General features: G+C 42.0%; 1 protein-coding gene across 1 annotated transcript in view; it reads right to left on the reverse strand.

Annotated features, from left to right (window-relative positions):
- Positions 1 to 2973: 2973 nt before the first annotated feature.
- The window catches only part of ANTXR1 (ANTXR cell adhesion molecule 1), a 220469-nt gene continuing 208595 nt past the window's right edge, over positions 2974 to 14847 (reverse strand). The window contains exon 18 of the mRNA XM_059659574.1: positions 2974 to 6934. Within this exon, the coding sequence (XP_059515557.1) occupies positions 6674 to 6934 (261 nt within the window). The 3' untranslated portion in view covers positions 2974 to 6673. The remainder of the gene's footprint in view (positions 6935 to 14847) is intronic.

Below are 14847 nucleotides of genomic sequence, written 5' to 3' on the forward strand. Positions count from 1 at the left end.
CTCTATGAATTCATGGAATGGCAGGGAATCTGGTCCTGTGACAGGACACTTGATAAACAAACGAGGCAAATTGGAGCTGATTCTGTTGGTGACTGCCAGTGCTGGAGCCATTTTTTTCCTTCTGGCACCTACCCTAAGTTCTGGCATCTACTCTTATTTTTCCTCCCAGGCCAACTGCAAAAAGGACCTGACCTCAGTTGACCCAGAATGTGGAAGAATGTGTATGCATTGAAAAGTAACCCAGTCAGCTGACAAAGTTAATAAATTTTCATAATAATTCATTCAGTACCACCCAGTGAGAGTCCACACTGTGAATATTTGCTCAAAGGCAGTGAGAAAATGAGAACTTGTTTATTACCTCTGGTTCTTGAAAGAAAACATGGTCTCAGATAGAGCTTTCATTTCTATTGTTGATCTGCTTAAACATTCAGAGGTTGAAATTCTTCATTTATGTTTATTCACTCAACTAACATTGGTGAACTCCTATTATGTGACAGGCACCTTATGCATAGATTTGTGGGTGGGGAGGCTACACGAATACGTACTCTACTACAGTATCAGAGTTTGTGTGTATTGGGGGCGGGGGCGGGAGCAGTGAAAAGAACCTTTTTATTTTCCATGCTTATTTTTGCCTTGACTATAGAGAGTATAACTCGTTCCTGCCCTTCCATTCTTCTTTCCACCCTTTCCTGCTTTTCCCTGTGAGTTGAGACCTATCTGATCAGTAATATAAGACTCATCCTTGCCGAAACTGGTTTGGCTCAGTGGATAGAGCGTCGGCTTGCGGACTGAGAGGTCCCAGGTTTGATTCCGGTCAAGGGCATGTACCTGGGTTGCGGGCACATCTCCAGTAGGAGATGTGCAGGAGGCAGCTGATCGATGTTTCTCTCTCATCGATGTTTCTAACTCTCTATCTCTCTCCCTTCCTCTCTGTAAAAAATCAATAAAATATATTATAAAAAAAAAAAGACTCATCCATTCAGGACAGTGTTATCAGTGGACTGACTATTAATTACAAAAAGAAAACTTTCTTGCATTCTCTTTTCTTTAATCCATGCGAAATCTGTTTTTATGCAGCAGAGACAGAAATTTCATCTTATTTCCCCCCCCCAATTAGATAGCCCTTTATTTTATTTTATTTATTTATTGATTTATTGATTTTCAGGGAGAATTTATATGACTAAATGACCATTTGAATGTTCAATAAAAAGGAGAGGAATCAAAGATTATTCCTAATGGAATTATGAGGATTCTAAATGGTTTAGGTATAACTCCAATATAACTAATCAGAATACAGTCCATGTGTTTTGCATATGCCAACTCTATAGCCTTCTACCAAATGTTTGATAATTATAAGCAATGTTAAACTTGTTTACTATATATTTAGAGGGACAAAGTGTTATAATGATTGTGATAACCTGTGAGACTCCAGGGAAAAGCATATTTTTCTGAAGACAGAAAACTGGATTTAGTGATGAATAATTGTGAATCTCCTGCTCAAGTTCATGGTCAGCACCTGATCAATGATCTTATTCCTGTCCCTAATGGTTCCTTTGCTTAGTCAACTTAATACATTGGAGCACTATTCAGGGTGTTTGAAGTGATTTCATCAGAAAGCTGGTCAGTAATGCAAACAATATGCAGGATTTAAAAATTCTTCATACCATACAGTAAGCATTTTTTCCTACTTCTAATATGTTTCTGGTTTTATTTATTACACTTAAATTCAGCTGGAATTTATTTGGGTGTAAGGAGTGAAGTAGGACTCTAACTCCCTCGCCCCCACCCCTTCCAAATTGCTAGCCGGTTATCTCAAAAACGATTCAATGTTTAAGAATGTAATTTAAAAAATGTCTATGTGCCCTAAATGCTATGAAAATAGAATACTAATGAAATCTTGGAAATAAATTGTGGCATGATTTCCTGTTTGCAGATGTTTTTATTCCAATTAAGATAAAGTCAACGCTTAATGAGGACTTGCAAAGAAAAAAAATTCAGCCCCACTGGCCTGGCTCAGTGGTTGAGCATCAACCTATGAACTAGGAGGTCATGGTTCAATTCCAGGGTCAGAGCACATGCTCAGGTTGTGGGCTCGAATCCCAGTGTGGGGCGTGGGGGAGGCAGTTGATCAATGTTTCTCTCTCATCATTGATGTTTCTATCTCTCTCTCCCTCTCCCTTCTTCTCTGAAATCAATAAAAATATTTTAAAAATGTTTATTATTTCTTCATTTCTGATAAAAACCACTTTATTATTCTTAGCAGCTTCAGTTCAGCTCTTTCACTTACAGTTTTTTTGTAGAACCATGACGACATGGTTTTTTATTTGTTCCTGATTTTATTGATTTCAGAGAGAAAGGCAGAGAGATAGAAATCTCAATGATGAGAATCATTGATCAGCTGCCTCCCGCATGCCCCACATTGGGGATCGAGCTTCCAGGCACGTGCCCTGACTGGGAATCCAACCGTGAGCTCCTGGTTCAGAGGTCAATGCTCAACCACTGAGCCACGCCGGCCGGGCAATAATAAACATATTTTGAAGTGTAAGTAGATAGAAGGGTATTTACTGCAGCACTATCTATAATACTTCTGGGTTTCTTGAGCAGCTGCAAACCTCTGGAATACTTGCTCTGTAAGTCAAATCAATCATAGCCACGTTTTTGTTGCAGGCACACAATCCTAAATGAGACAACGCATTTCTTCTGTGTTCTTCTCTGTCGCCATCTTTCATTTTCACTTAGCGTTGATTACTTTTTAAAATTTAAAACCATTACTGGAAACAAAGAATATTTTAAATGTTGGGCAGCTAAAGAAGAAAGAGTAATTAAGACAGGAGTTCAGCAGAGGGCACAAAATAATTTGTGAAACATAATTTCATTTGCAGAGGGCAGCCATTTTATTATGACCAGGATGTTAAACACTTGACCAATCTACGTTTTATTTTCATAACAAAGAGAGACAACCAGGAAAAGAGCTGATTTTAGGAATTTATTATTTTTTTTAAAAAAAGCAACTTCCAGAGTTCGTCATTGTACAGGCTTAGCCTGGTCTCCTATAGCATGGTACAGCGATTACTAATTGTTTTTTAATAATGACTCAGAGGCACTGGAGATCCATAACTGTCTTCTGAATTATCAGAGAAAGAAAAAAAAAAGACTTAGAAGAAGAGTTTAATGTTAAGTGTATTTATAAAATCATATTCTAGTTCTTTTAAATTGGTTATCCAAGAATGATAATATAGTAGAGCTCAGATAACTAGAAAAGGCAACTGACCAGAACACCCCCTTCCCACGCGGTGTGCATTAACAGGCACTTTACTGCTTACATCTTTATATGGTTTGCAAACTAATTCAACCCATTTCACACAGCATTAATTATTTTTTATTAAGTTCTCATCAGGCTGAGACCGCTGCTCATTACCTCACAATCATCATTATTATTTTTCCTGATTTTTTGATGGTTTCCCTCATCTGACAGTGTTTGGACTTTAGTGTACATGAACGTTTGCGAACATCTCTGCCCCTTCTAGTGATATTTACAGTGAGGTTCCCCATGGCCAGGTATCCAAGACTGTTCTTTAATTTGTCCTCCAGCTCTGTTCTTGACCTTGGGAAAAGAGAGACCTTGTGTCTCACTGGAATATGTGCCAAGCTCCAGGCCAGACGCTCCTGGTCATTAACAGAGGGGACCCCTCCAGGTTCTTATTAATGCTGTGCAAACAAGGGTCTCGTCGTTTCAATAACTATTTGTACATTTATAAAAGCAATACAGTCATGGGAAAAACCAACAAGCACAGCTTGGTAGAATAACCTGCCATGAAATATCATTGGCTTTATAATAATTTACTACAACTGTTCTTTTTATTCACACTGGATAGGAAATGCTTCCATCTAACACATGGAATACGAATATATACAACAAAATGTTGGGTTTTATTATATAAAAAAAACTTCACAAAGACAATAACATGGGGGGTTTAAAAAATAATTTTGTGCAGTTTCCTGATCACAATCATATGTCTGCTGCCTTTTACAGGGAATGATACAAGTACTGATAGATTTTATAAACCAGTTAAAGAATTTTCCTGCCTGTAATAGCCTACTCTTAAAATATTGCCATGTTCATACAGTATAGGTATTTTTCCTTCTCAACTGTAATTCTAAGTGACTATGGATGACACAATGAGTCAGTTTTAAGGACAGACCCTGCCAATCCTCTTCAAAATCATCATATATTTGCAGTTCCCTATTTCATCAAAAAGTTCACGAAACAACATCTCGGAAACTGCACAGGGCTTCTGATTGATGTGCTGTTGAGATCCTGAATGTTGCATTCACACCCGATTTTTTTCCACAACGTCAGCATCTCAGCTTGAATTTTCTTAAGGCCGCAGTGAGTCATGCGGCAGCGGTGTGGGGTGGACTGTCTTGTACTGCCAGCAGTCAAAACAGTTGTCATGGGCTCAACATCCCTATACTGTGAGCCTGGGGGGACCCATTCTTCTGTGGAATGGTTTTCTGGAGTCCAGTAATGTCCCTGCAAGTGTTTGAGACACCCTGGCCCCTACTTCATGAAGGACTCTACTAAAGAAGCAGCCTAGTATTCTAAAAATAGACAATACAGGCCAGGTTGGGGGTGGGGGGAGGGGGAGGGAGGAGGGGGTTGCTTTCATAAGTCCTGGGCACCATCTCTGATTTAGCTCTATGAGAAGGCTGGGGGATTCTCTGGGAGTGGCAGGCTGGGAGAAGGGCTGGGTCTGAGGTACACTTGGAGAAGTGTCTGTTTGGCATCGACACTGCACAGTTAGTGCCTGTAGTCTAGGCACTGTGCCTAGATCTATTTTTCCCTGACTGTACCTTTTTTGCCTAAGGGTTTCCCCATTCCCCCATGTTTGTTTGTTTTCTAAATAGGTTTGGCCAATAGAGCTTCTCTCTCTCTCTCTCTCTCTCTCTCTCTCTCTCTCTCTCTCTCTCTCTGTAATTCTAATAGGTGAGTGGTGGTTTTTTTGAGTTGTAATTTGAGGGCTGTGGAAATCATTGGGCTACATGGGAATAGTGCTGTGATTGATTAGCAATGTCTGTCGTGGCTAGAAGAATAGGTGTTTATGGAATGCATGCCAGGTCCTTATGTCTTTGTTCTAAGAAAAGTGAAAGAATGAGTCTGGCTTGATGGGTTCTTGGAGGATCTTTGGAGACCAGAGCCCAACGCACTGCATTTATATTTATATTCTACTTTGTTCCTGAAAAGATTTAAGGAGCTTGGGAGAGGAATTTTAAGAACTGTGCAAAGTTGGAGGAGGAGATAATTTTGAATAGGTTTGTGCAGGAGGCCTTCAACAATGGCCCTGTTCCCACTCCTGGGTGATGAAACCCAATGTTTAGAAAGTGTTTACAGCTTCTGCTCACAACAGATTCAGAACGACTGGGGGCAATGGAGTGAGCCCCAGGCGTTTGGAAATTCCAGGCAGAGCATTTCTGGTGTATTGCCTCTGGGTCAATAGCTGATAATAAATTGTATGTTGAAAAGCCAAGAAGAAATCTACTTGCACCCTTTGGGGTTAATCAAATAACCGGGTGACAGTTTCCTTATTCTGTCAGGACCATTGTCTCACAGCTCTATCTAGAAGTCTCTGGTGCATAACTTTCCCAAGAAAGGAGAATAAAATCAGTGAAATTGTGTGGTAGGTGCTAGTGGTGCCATTTTGGGAAGATCAACTCACATTTATCTCTGGAAAATGGGATCAATCACTTCTTCATATCTCAAATGATTTAAACCAAAGCCAATCTATATTTTTACCATGAATCATTAACGGGTTGCTCATTGACAATGTATTGTCGATGACTTAGGGGACGATGTCGGGCCAAAGCCAGCCACGCCCAGCTGCTGATGGCTGTGGGTTTTAGAAACTGTCTGATGCTCCCATCAGTATGCCCCTTATCAATGCACACGCCCGGTTCACTTACACAGCAACATGGCAACATACCTTTTTCCATCAGTAAACACCTGCTCTCTTCCTCACTTGGAAACTGGGAGAGTTTGGAAGGAAAATGTGGTGTGTTTTTACTCCTCTGAAAATCCCAGTAAGACATACTTTTGGATATCTGTCTGATGTTGAGTTTCTTGCCGCAGTGGCTACTCCAAGCTTCCCCTAAATGAGTAGGCAAAGGGTTTCCACCTTCCTGGGTGGTGCACGGGGTTGAGGATTCCTTGGTTTCTGGGCCAAGGGTCCAAGGTTAAATGATGGAGTTGGAGAGAAGGCGAGAAAGCAGCATTTAGAAACTCAGCAATGTTATTTCTTAACTGACTCCTCATCTCACCCTCAGAGAAATGATTTCTTATTGGTCTCCATGAGACACAATCCCATTTAGAGCATCTCAGCAGTTTCACTGTCTCTGGAACCTTCTAGAGGTGATGGCTGGCTGGCTATAATTGTGACTGGGGTTGCCTTCTCATTTGTTTTCAGGCATTTCAACATTTCGATTTCTTCCCGCTGATCACAATTGTCGGCATTTTGGCATCATAAACCAGTTTTTAAAATGTGTGAACGTTAGTGGGCTTTGTCACCCCTCATTTCCAAAGCAGAAGCCTCCTTTAACTGGAGAGACTCGTTCTCACACCACAGAGGAGCCTCCTCCCTAAAGTTTTTGAGAGAGCCCAGAGCATGAACTGTGGGTTCTAGACCGAAGGCCTAGGAGGAGGCCGGGAGGGGGGTGGAGCCCTGTTGGGAGGTGGAGCCTGAGGGGGAGGGGGAAGCGTGGAAGGCGGGGATGGAATTGGAGGAGTGGGAGCACTGGGGGGTGGGGGAGGGCAGTGGGGAGCAGGGGGTGGGGGGGTGTAGATGGGGGCAGGAGGCGGCGAGTTGGTGTGGTAGGCGTTGTTGAGTGGGTACTTGGCGGGCTGATTGTTCTTGACTCTGGTAAAGTTGATGCAGCGCCCCTGGAAGAGATCAGAGAGGAGATGTGAGCTGAAGCTAGGACCTTCCAGCAGGTCAGGTGGGAGGGGCGGTGGGCAGCCTGAGAGAAATACGTACAAAGCAGACCAGTGTCTATGACAACACTCTACTGGCATGCAACAAGCCTTTTCCCAAGCTTGCAAATTACTTGTTACAGTGCATTTTCCCAGCAGTCTGTCTCTCACGGAGGAGGAAAAGAAGGGGCCTGACCTTAACTGCACACATAGGGTCAAGCCAAGTCCAGAGGTCACTGATTTTCATCTCAATAGCCTTGTCAGCCAGGTGTTATCATCAATTTGCATTTCACAGATGAGGAAACTCAGGCTCAGGAAAGTTGTCACTTTCCCAAGGCCACACAACTAGGAAGGGGTAGGGTTGGTGGCCTTTGAGGAGCAATTACCTGCAGGATAGTTACCTGCAGGATATTCGAGTGTGTGATCTGAGTCTTGGCTTGGGATGAGACTCACCGCAGGGACACAATGCATGTTGGTGGGAGATGTGGGGCTGAGCAAACCGTTGCTCACATGTGCCCATGTCCCCTCATCCATCCAGTCGTTAAATGAATCCCTTTTCCTCCACACAGCTTTCCCTGATGACTCCAGCCTCCATTCAGCCTTAGCTTCCCCACCCCCCTAAATTCTTCTCTGGTTATAATCGAGGCCACCCGAAGCCTGCACGCTAAAACTGTTTGATCTGTAAGTGCCTTCCTTGCCTCCCTGACCCGACGAGGAACTTCTGAAGGGAGTGGCCTTGTTTTATACTTTGCTGCCACACTATTGGTTTAGGAATCACAATGCCATATTGAGATGCCAGCACCCCATCTTCTCTGAGCTTCCATTTCATGAGGTTAAATCAGGGCCTAAGTTTGTTAGGTTCAGATTGGGGGTCCACTAATTGCAGAAATAAATGACCATCTTCTCACTGCATCGCCCAGAACTCCCAGAGCAAGTTCAGGCTTAAGTTGATGTTGTAACCCAGTACGGAAATCCCCAGTGGGGCACGCAACTGTCTTTTACAGGTTTATAAACCTAAGCCTTGGTTACAGTTTATTTATGATTCTGGATAAAGCTCTTTCCTTCAAGACGTTAAAGCCCTAATGGTTACCATCTGTGGTAAATTCCTGTCATGGACAAGTCAGAGTTGGGATTTACTGTGCTATGCATTCTGCCCTTCGTTCCTAGACATGCTAAGTCAGACCCAGAGATGAGAGATTCATTTCCTTGGTGAAATTCCAGTCCTGGGGAAGGAGCTGCTGGTGCCTGGGGTCGGGTCCCTGTGTGGCTTCTTCCTCCCTCTAGGGATCAGCAATGGTGGCTGGGCTGGGGAAGAGAGGAGGCCCACTAATCCAGAGGCTGGGGGTGGTGGTGGTAGGAGAGAAAGACCTCCCTAGTCAGCCCCTGCAGCTGTCATCATGGCCTCTTGGCTATAGCTGCAGGGCAGTAGGGAGGGCTGAGGTGGGGAGGGCAAGAAGCTTCCTTCCCGTAGAGCCCCAGGACTGCACTCACTGTCTCCTGCTCCAGAGGCTGGGCTGTGGTTCGTTAGAGCCCCTAGTCCGTTAGAACTGACAGAACAACAGCTCAGAGCACTCCTTAAGCAGCCAGAGGGGAGGGGTAAGCACACGTCTCTGCCATGATACCCCTCCCTGTGAGACATGGTGGGGATAATAGTACCTCGGCCACTGACAGTCATTATGAAAATTAACCTACTCAATGCTGGTGATGCCTGGCACATGGTGTTTGGAAAATGAAGTTGAGTCTAGATGGGGAAATACAGAGATAATAATGACCTTATGTACTGTGGAAAGGCGAGCTGGAGGTAGTATCAGGTTTGCTGACTTCTAGTTTAGTGCCTTCTAAGTGAGCTGCAGGCTAGGGCCTCTACACGCCACACCTGGCCTCTATAATAACACTGGCATACAGGGGCAACATGTAGCATTGGATGTGTGACCAGAGCAGCCCCCAGAGCCCACCCTCATCTGCACCATCTTCTGTCGTCTCATTGCCACGTAACTCCTGTAACTTATTTGTATAGGACCTCCCACAGTGCTTTGCACACCCAGTTGACTGATGATGCATTTACGCATACTGACCATCCTGAAAAAAGGTGCAGATTCCGCATAAACAAATCCCTGGGGTCCGTTACAGTAAGACGCAGTTAGGGCTTCAGGGAGGGGTGTGGCTAAAATTAAGTTCTTAAAACCTGCAGCCTGAGGAGCCAATACAAACACTGTAACACTTAGACCATATAATTGGCCTGAAGATCAGTTTACACGACATCATTTTTTGCTTGCGAGAGGATAATAGAAAGGCCAGATGTTCTCAGTGTCGTGTATGCCAGCAAATCTGCACCAGTGTTTGCTTAAAACGTTGCTAGGACGATTGGAGCACTGGTCTGTGTAACCCAGTTTAATTCTTTGCAGTATTGTTTTGGGGTGGTTTGATTCAGATCTAAGATTGAGCTTTGATCTCAGTTTACCTCGGGGTTGCTCACTGACGAAGAATGAATGGCAATTATTTTCACACATTAGCAACAAAATGCTCTGGATAAATTCCAAGGAGAAAATGCAATTATATCTTCTGCTAAGTGGCAGCTTGGCAGGATGCAAGGTGGCATCCCTCCTAGGCTGGGAAATGCCACTTTTATCAGACTGAGCCTGATGGTGTTGGGGGGATTATTGGAAATGTTCAGGCACGTCATCTTCTTTATTATCAAAACCCTATGAGCTAAGTATTATCAGCTTCACTGTGTAGAAAAAAAGATGGAGAGCTGAGCTTTATTTAAATAATGTGCCCAACATTATAGTCGGGGACTGATAAAAGTTGGATTGAACCAGCTCTGCTTGCTATAGGCACTACTCCTCTTTTCATTGGATTATCCTGAAGATAGACTAAAAGCACAAATAATCTCTTGAAGCCCTTGTAGATGGTATCACACAAAGTAGGCCTTGGCCACAATCCATCTGCTCTTAACCTAGCTATGTAGAGAGCTTTCCAGAATATGAGTCTGGCCAGTTCACTGCCCAGCTCAAGAGCCTTCAATGGCTCTCCATCGTCTTGAGAATAAAATCCAAACCCCCCTGATAGCATTTCAGCCCTTTTGTGATCTGGTCCTGACTTCCATCTTTCTTTTTTCCCCCACACTTGTCAGTGATTTATTTATTTTTTTTAAAAGGGGGAGGGTCCTGACTTCCATCTTTCAATTCATTTCTTGCTCTTTTATTGCAGGATGTCCAGGTTGGTCCATCCCAAGCCCTCCACAGATATTTGTTCCATGAAAAGATATACTATGCCACTTGGTACTCTTCTCAGAATGAAGATCTCTCTCTAGCTGGCGGGTGAGCGTCTCTGAGGCAGCACCTGGGTCTTTTCCCTGAGATCTTTAAAGCAGCACTAGGTTCAAGGTCCAGTTGGCACTCCACAAATACTGCTCATTCCCCTGAGGGTTTCCGAGGTGGAGTGAGCCTTTGTTGAAAGCTCAGATTTTCCCTGCAAGTTTAGGTTCTCAGAGGATCCAAGGTCCATGAACTCACAGCTGTGCATCTAGGTCTCCTTGGTCCATCATGGTCTCTGGACATCTAGGCTCTCGGGGGAAGGTTGGTAAGCATCCTATGTGCTCCCCTTGATTTCCACCGCAGTAGACATGCTAACATGTTGCCTTCACAAATAGCTACTTTTAATTGATTTATCAAAGAAAATTGTCCCTCAACAAAACCCTTTGGAGGTGACACACTCTGATAAAATCATGGCGTAGACAGGTCGTGTGGACCAGGTTCTGGCTTTTTCCAAGTTTTGAACTGCAGACACGGATGGCCCAAGGAGGACAGAGACAGGAAGCTGGAGGTGTGGGCTGGGGTCTGCCCTGCGGGCCAGGCCTGGAAGGCAGTTCTACCTCCTGTTCTGCCCCTAATGCACTCACTTCGATGTCCCTTTCTCTCTACGGACCTCGGCTTCTTCATTTGTAAAACAGAGTTGTGCTAGCTAGATGACATCCAAGGGTCTTTCAGCCCGAATATTTATGATTAAATCAACATTCCAGTTGTTTTGGAGCCCTTTACTCAAATATTTTAATCTGAATTCTTTTGTGGCAGTTTGCACATTTTTTTATACTACTTAGTTTGGCTAACACTTTGCATTGCATGTTTTCCAGTTGGTTATCAGATTTATAAAATATTGATAAATTGAATTTCAAAATTAGACTCTTCATCGTCTGCTCTTTTGTTAGTTACCATGGTAAACACTCAAGCATAGCCCTGGATGGTGTGGCTCAGTTGGTTGAGTATCGTCCCAGACACGGAGAGATCACTGGTTCAATTCCCAGCCAGGGCACATGTCCGGGTTGCAGGCTTGCTCTCCAGTAGGGTGCATGTAGGAGGCAGCTGATGGATGTTTCTCTCTCATTGATGTTTCTATCTCTCTTTCCTTCTCTAAAGTCAATAAAAACATATTTTAAATAAGGACTCAAGCTTGACTGTGAGTTCTGAATTTGAATTTGCAGATGAAGGGGAATGTGAGAACTGTGGGCTGATTGTGTGTCAATGACTTGCCAGCGGTGATCTCATGTGTGCTGAGTGTTATAAAACATTCACTTAGGTATCAGGCACGATCAGTGCAGAGGGAGCTGGCCTTTGGAGATCATTAAAAATATGCCACGCTCCCACAGATTAAACAAAATAGTTCCCTATGAACAGAGGTCACTTAAGGAAATTGGGTTTCACAGGAAGAATACGAAAATAATCAGATGGAAAAAGTATAACATGTATGCCAAGTTTCTTCTGACAAATACCTTTTCTCTCTGGCCCAGTTCATTAATTATCTTGTTTGGAGGACTGTAGGTATTTCTCAAGTTACAAATGGATTGGGTTTCTAAAATTTGTTTTAAGTCATTTGTTTAGAATTAGGAGCATAATTTCTAACTTAAGTCACTCTTGTAAATGGAGATTGGTTCTCAGGCTAGACCACAAAAGCTCATTGGCCTATTGAAGGCAATTGATGTAATCCTGCTGAAGTCGGTGCTCTAACGATAAATGAGACACATGAGCAATGAATGGATGGAGGCTGGATTGGATGACTTCACAGTTTTCTATCCCACGATTCTCTTCATTTGTTAAGTCCTTTGTGCATTCATCCTTTTGACAAATGGTTTCTGAGTGCTCACTGTGTCCTGGACACCTTCTGAGGTGCTGCTGACAGTGCCAAGCAACCAAAAGCAGCCTCTGCCTGCATGCACACTGTCCACAGGGGGAGAGAGACAGCAGGTGATGATCCCACAAACAATCATAATTTATTTGTGCTCTGTGACACTGGCCTTCTTGGTCATAGTCGATTGAACCAGAGGTGGACACCTACCCTGACCTAGGCCAATCAGATTCTCTCTTCTTGAGTTTATAGGCAATCAATCAGTTACGGTTGATCCCTTGCATAGAGGGCGTGGGAACTGGGGGGGGGGGGGTGGCCCTCTTCTGCCACATTCAGGGAGAAGCAGAGTTCTGCTTCTATCTCTTAAAAATCCTTCACACCCATGCATTCCTCCCTACCCTCACTATTGCTCATCTTCTATAACTTGGCCCACTAAGTAAGCCAGTCTTCCTGCCTTCAGCCTTTCTCTTTTCCAGTGATATTTTGGTTTCCACATAAAATTTATATGGAAATAAAAGTGTTTATGCACATACACACACATATATATGTATGCACATATATATACAAGATGTATATACAAGATGTATATACAAGATGTATATTTACCTATGTACATAAAATCTTATATATTTACACATATAAATATATACATACACATTGACCCACATTCTACATTGTCTTCCTGCTTAAACTCTTCAGTGCCTCCCCACCTTCTCAGGGAAAATATCCAAGTTCCTGAGCAGGAACTGGCCCCTGGCCCTGGCCCCTTTGCATTTCTTTCTGCCATCCCACCCCTTTCCTTTCCTACACTCCAGCTTTGGCCCATCATTTGGAATGAAGCCACCATACTCCGGCTTTTCATTTAGCAGCTTTCAGTCATAGGCCCAGTGCTATCACAGGGACAAAGTGGCACAGAGAACCTGTCTTGCTTTTTCCTCTTTCTCAAAGCCTGAGCTGGGGGCAAAGAGAAGGGTGTGTTGTGAGTGGAGAGGCCAGGATCCTTCTCAGTTCCCTTCTCTCCACCTTGAACTTGCCCTGTCTATAAATTTCATATAATAGACTGCCTTTTATGTGCTGCGCATGGAAAAGGAGCCAAGGTCAATTCTTCCAGTTGATTCATTTTGCTGACACACATGCTGGCACGCTCTGTCTAATAACTTCTTCAGATGCCAAACTGAGAGTTAGATGAAAGTGCAAAGTGAAATATTTGGTAACAAGAGGAAACAAGAAAAGTGGAAGGGTAGAAATAAAAAGGGTACATCTTTAGTGGGACATGTGCAAACATAGGGTTTGTTAAGGATTACTACTGAGATAAGGCTTATTTAACAATAAAATTCACTGGTGTGTTTTTTCATCTGATTACAAAGTTTTACATTTTCTTTGTAGAAAATTTGTAAAATGCACAAAAGAAGGGAAAAAAAGATTAGAGTTTTAAATTATAATACTCAGAGAGTTAGTAGTTTGTGTTTATTCTTGCAGATCTCACTCTTTTACACACACACACACACACACACACACACAGGTGCATATAGTTACAAAAATGGAATTGTCCTATACAAATTTTTTAAATAACACGCTGTGGCCATTTCTCCACTGACATTTTCAATGGTTGCATAATCTTCTATCACAAATGCAGTTATTAATTCTTTATCGTGCATTAGGAGTCCAACTAACTTCTAATTATCACTACATTTCTAAAATAAACTTCTGAAAAGTTCTAGAATCAATTATTAATCTTTGACTTAGGATTTTTGCATCCAATTTCATATGTGAGATTGACCATTTTTCTTTTGTTGTTTACTCTTTTGTCATCAAGGTTATATTAACTTCATGAGAGAAATTGGGAAGGTTTTTATTTTTTATGTGTTCTATATTTCTGAAATAGCATGAAATAATTAGTTAATCAAAAACAGAAAATTCTCTCAAAATCTTTCTGAATATGCTGTTTTTCTAGAGTGCAGATCTTTGATAATTTAAAATGTTTTGTACCACAGATTTTGTACCTTTTCTTGAATCCACTTCCAAATTTATCCTTTCTTAGAAAATCATTCATTTCATCAAGATTTTTAAAAGCATTTTTACAGATGTGTACTTTGTATACAGAAAATTCTTACAGTGACATCTCTTATATTATTAATATTAGAATAGTATTATTATTATACATATTTATATGTTATGACTTTTTTGACTTTCAAAAATTTGTCAATAAAATTGGCATTGCCAAAGCAAATTTTTAAGATTCATTTTTCAGTTTTATTGATTTTGCTTTGTTTTAATTAATTTGTTCTTTTTTATATTTTCTTTTTAAAAATATTTTTATTGATTTTAGAGCAGAAGGAAGAGGGAGAGAGAGATAGAAACATCAGTGAGAGAGAATCATTGATCGGCTGCCTCCTGCACGCCCCACACTGGGGATTGAGCCCGCAACAGGGGCATGTGCCCTTGACCAGAATCAAACCGGCCAGGGCATTCATTTGTTTTTATATTATTAGAGTCCTTGTTTCTGTTTTCTGTCGATTGTTTTAGATTCTTTTCCAAGTTTTAACTAAATGCTTAGCTCATTTGTTTTCATTTTTTTCTTATTTAATAATAAAATTTAAGTCTATGATTTTTCCAAACCCCGTAAGTTTTTATTGTGGCATTCCCAATTAGCACTTTTCTAGAATACCAATAATTATAATTTTGATTTCTCTTCAACTGAACAGTAATTTATGAGCATGTTTTAAAACTCCTAAGTGCTTTTATTTTTTTAAAAAGTTTAA

The sequence above is a fragment of the Myotis daubentonii genome, chromosome 12 (genome assembly GCF_963259705.1).
Source record: "Myotis daubentonii chromosome 12, mMyoDau2.1, whole genome shotgun sequence".
Classification (NCBI taxonomy): Eukaryota; Metazoa; Chordata; class Mammalia; order Chiroptera; family Vespertilionidae; genus Myotis; species Myotis daubentonii.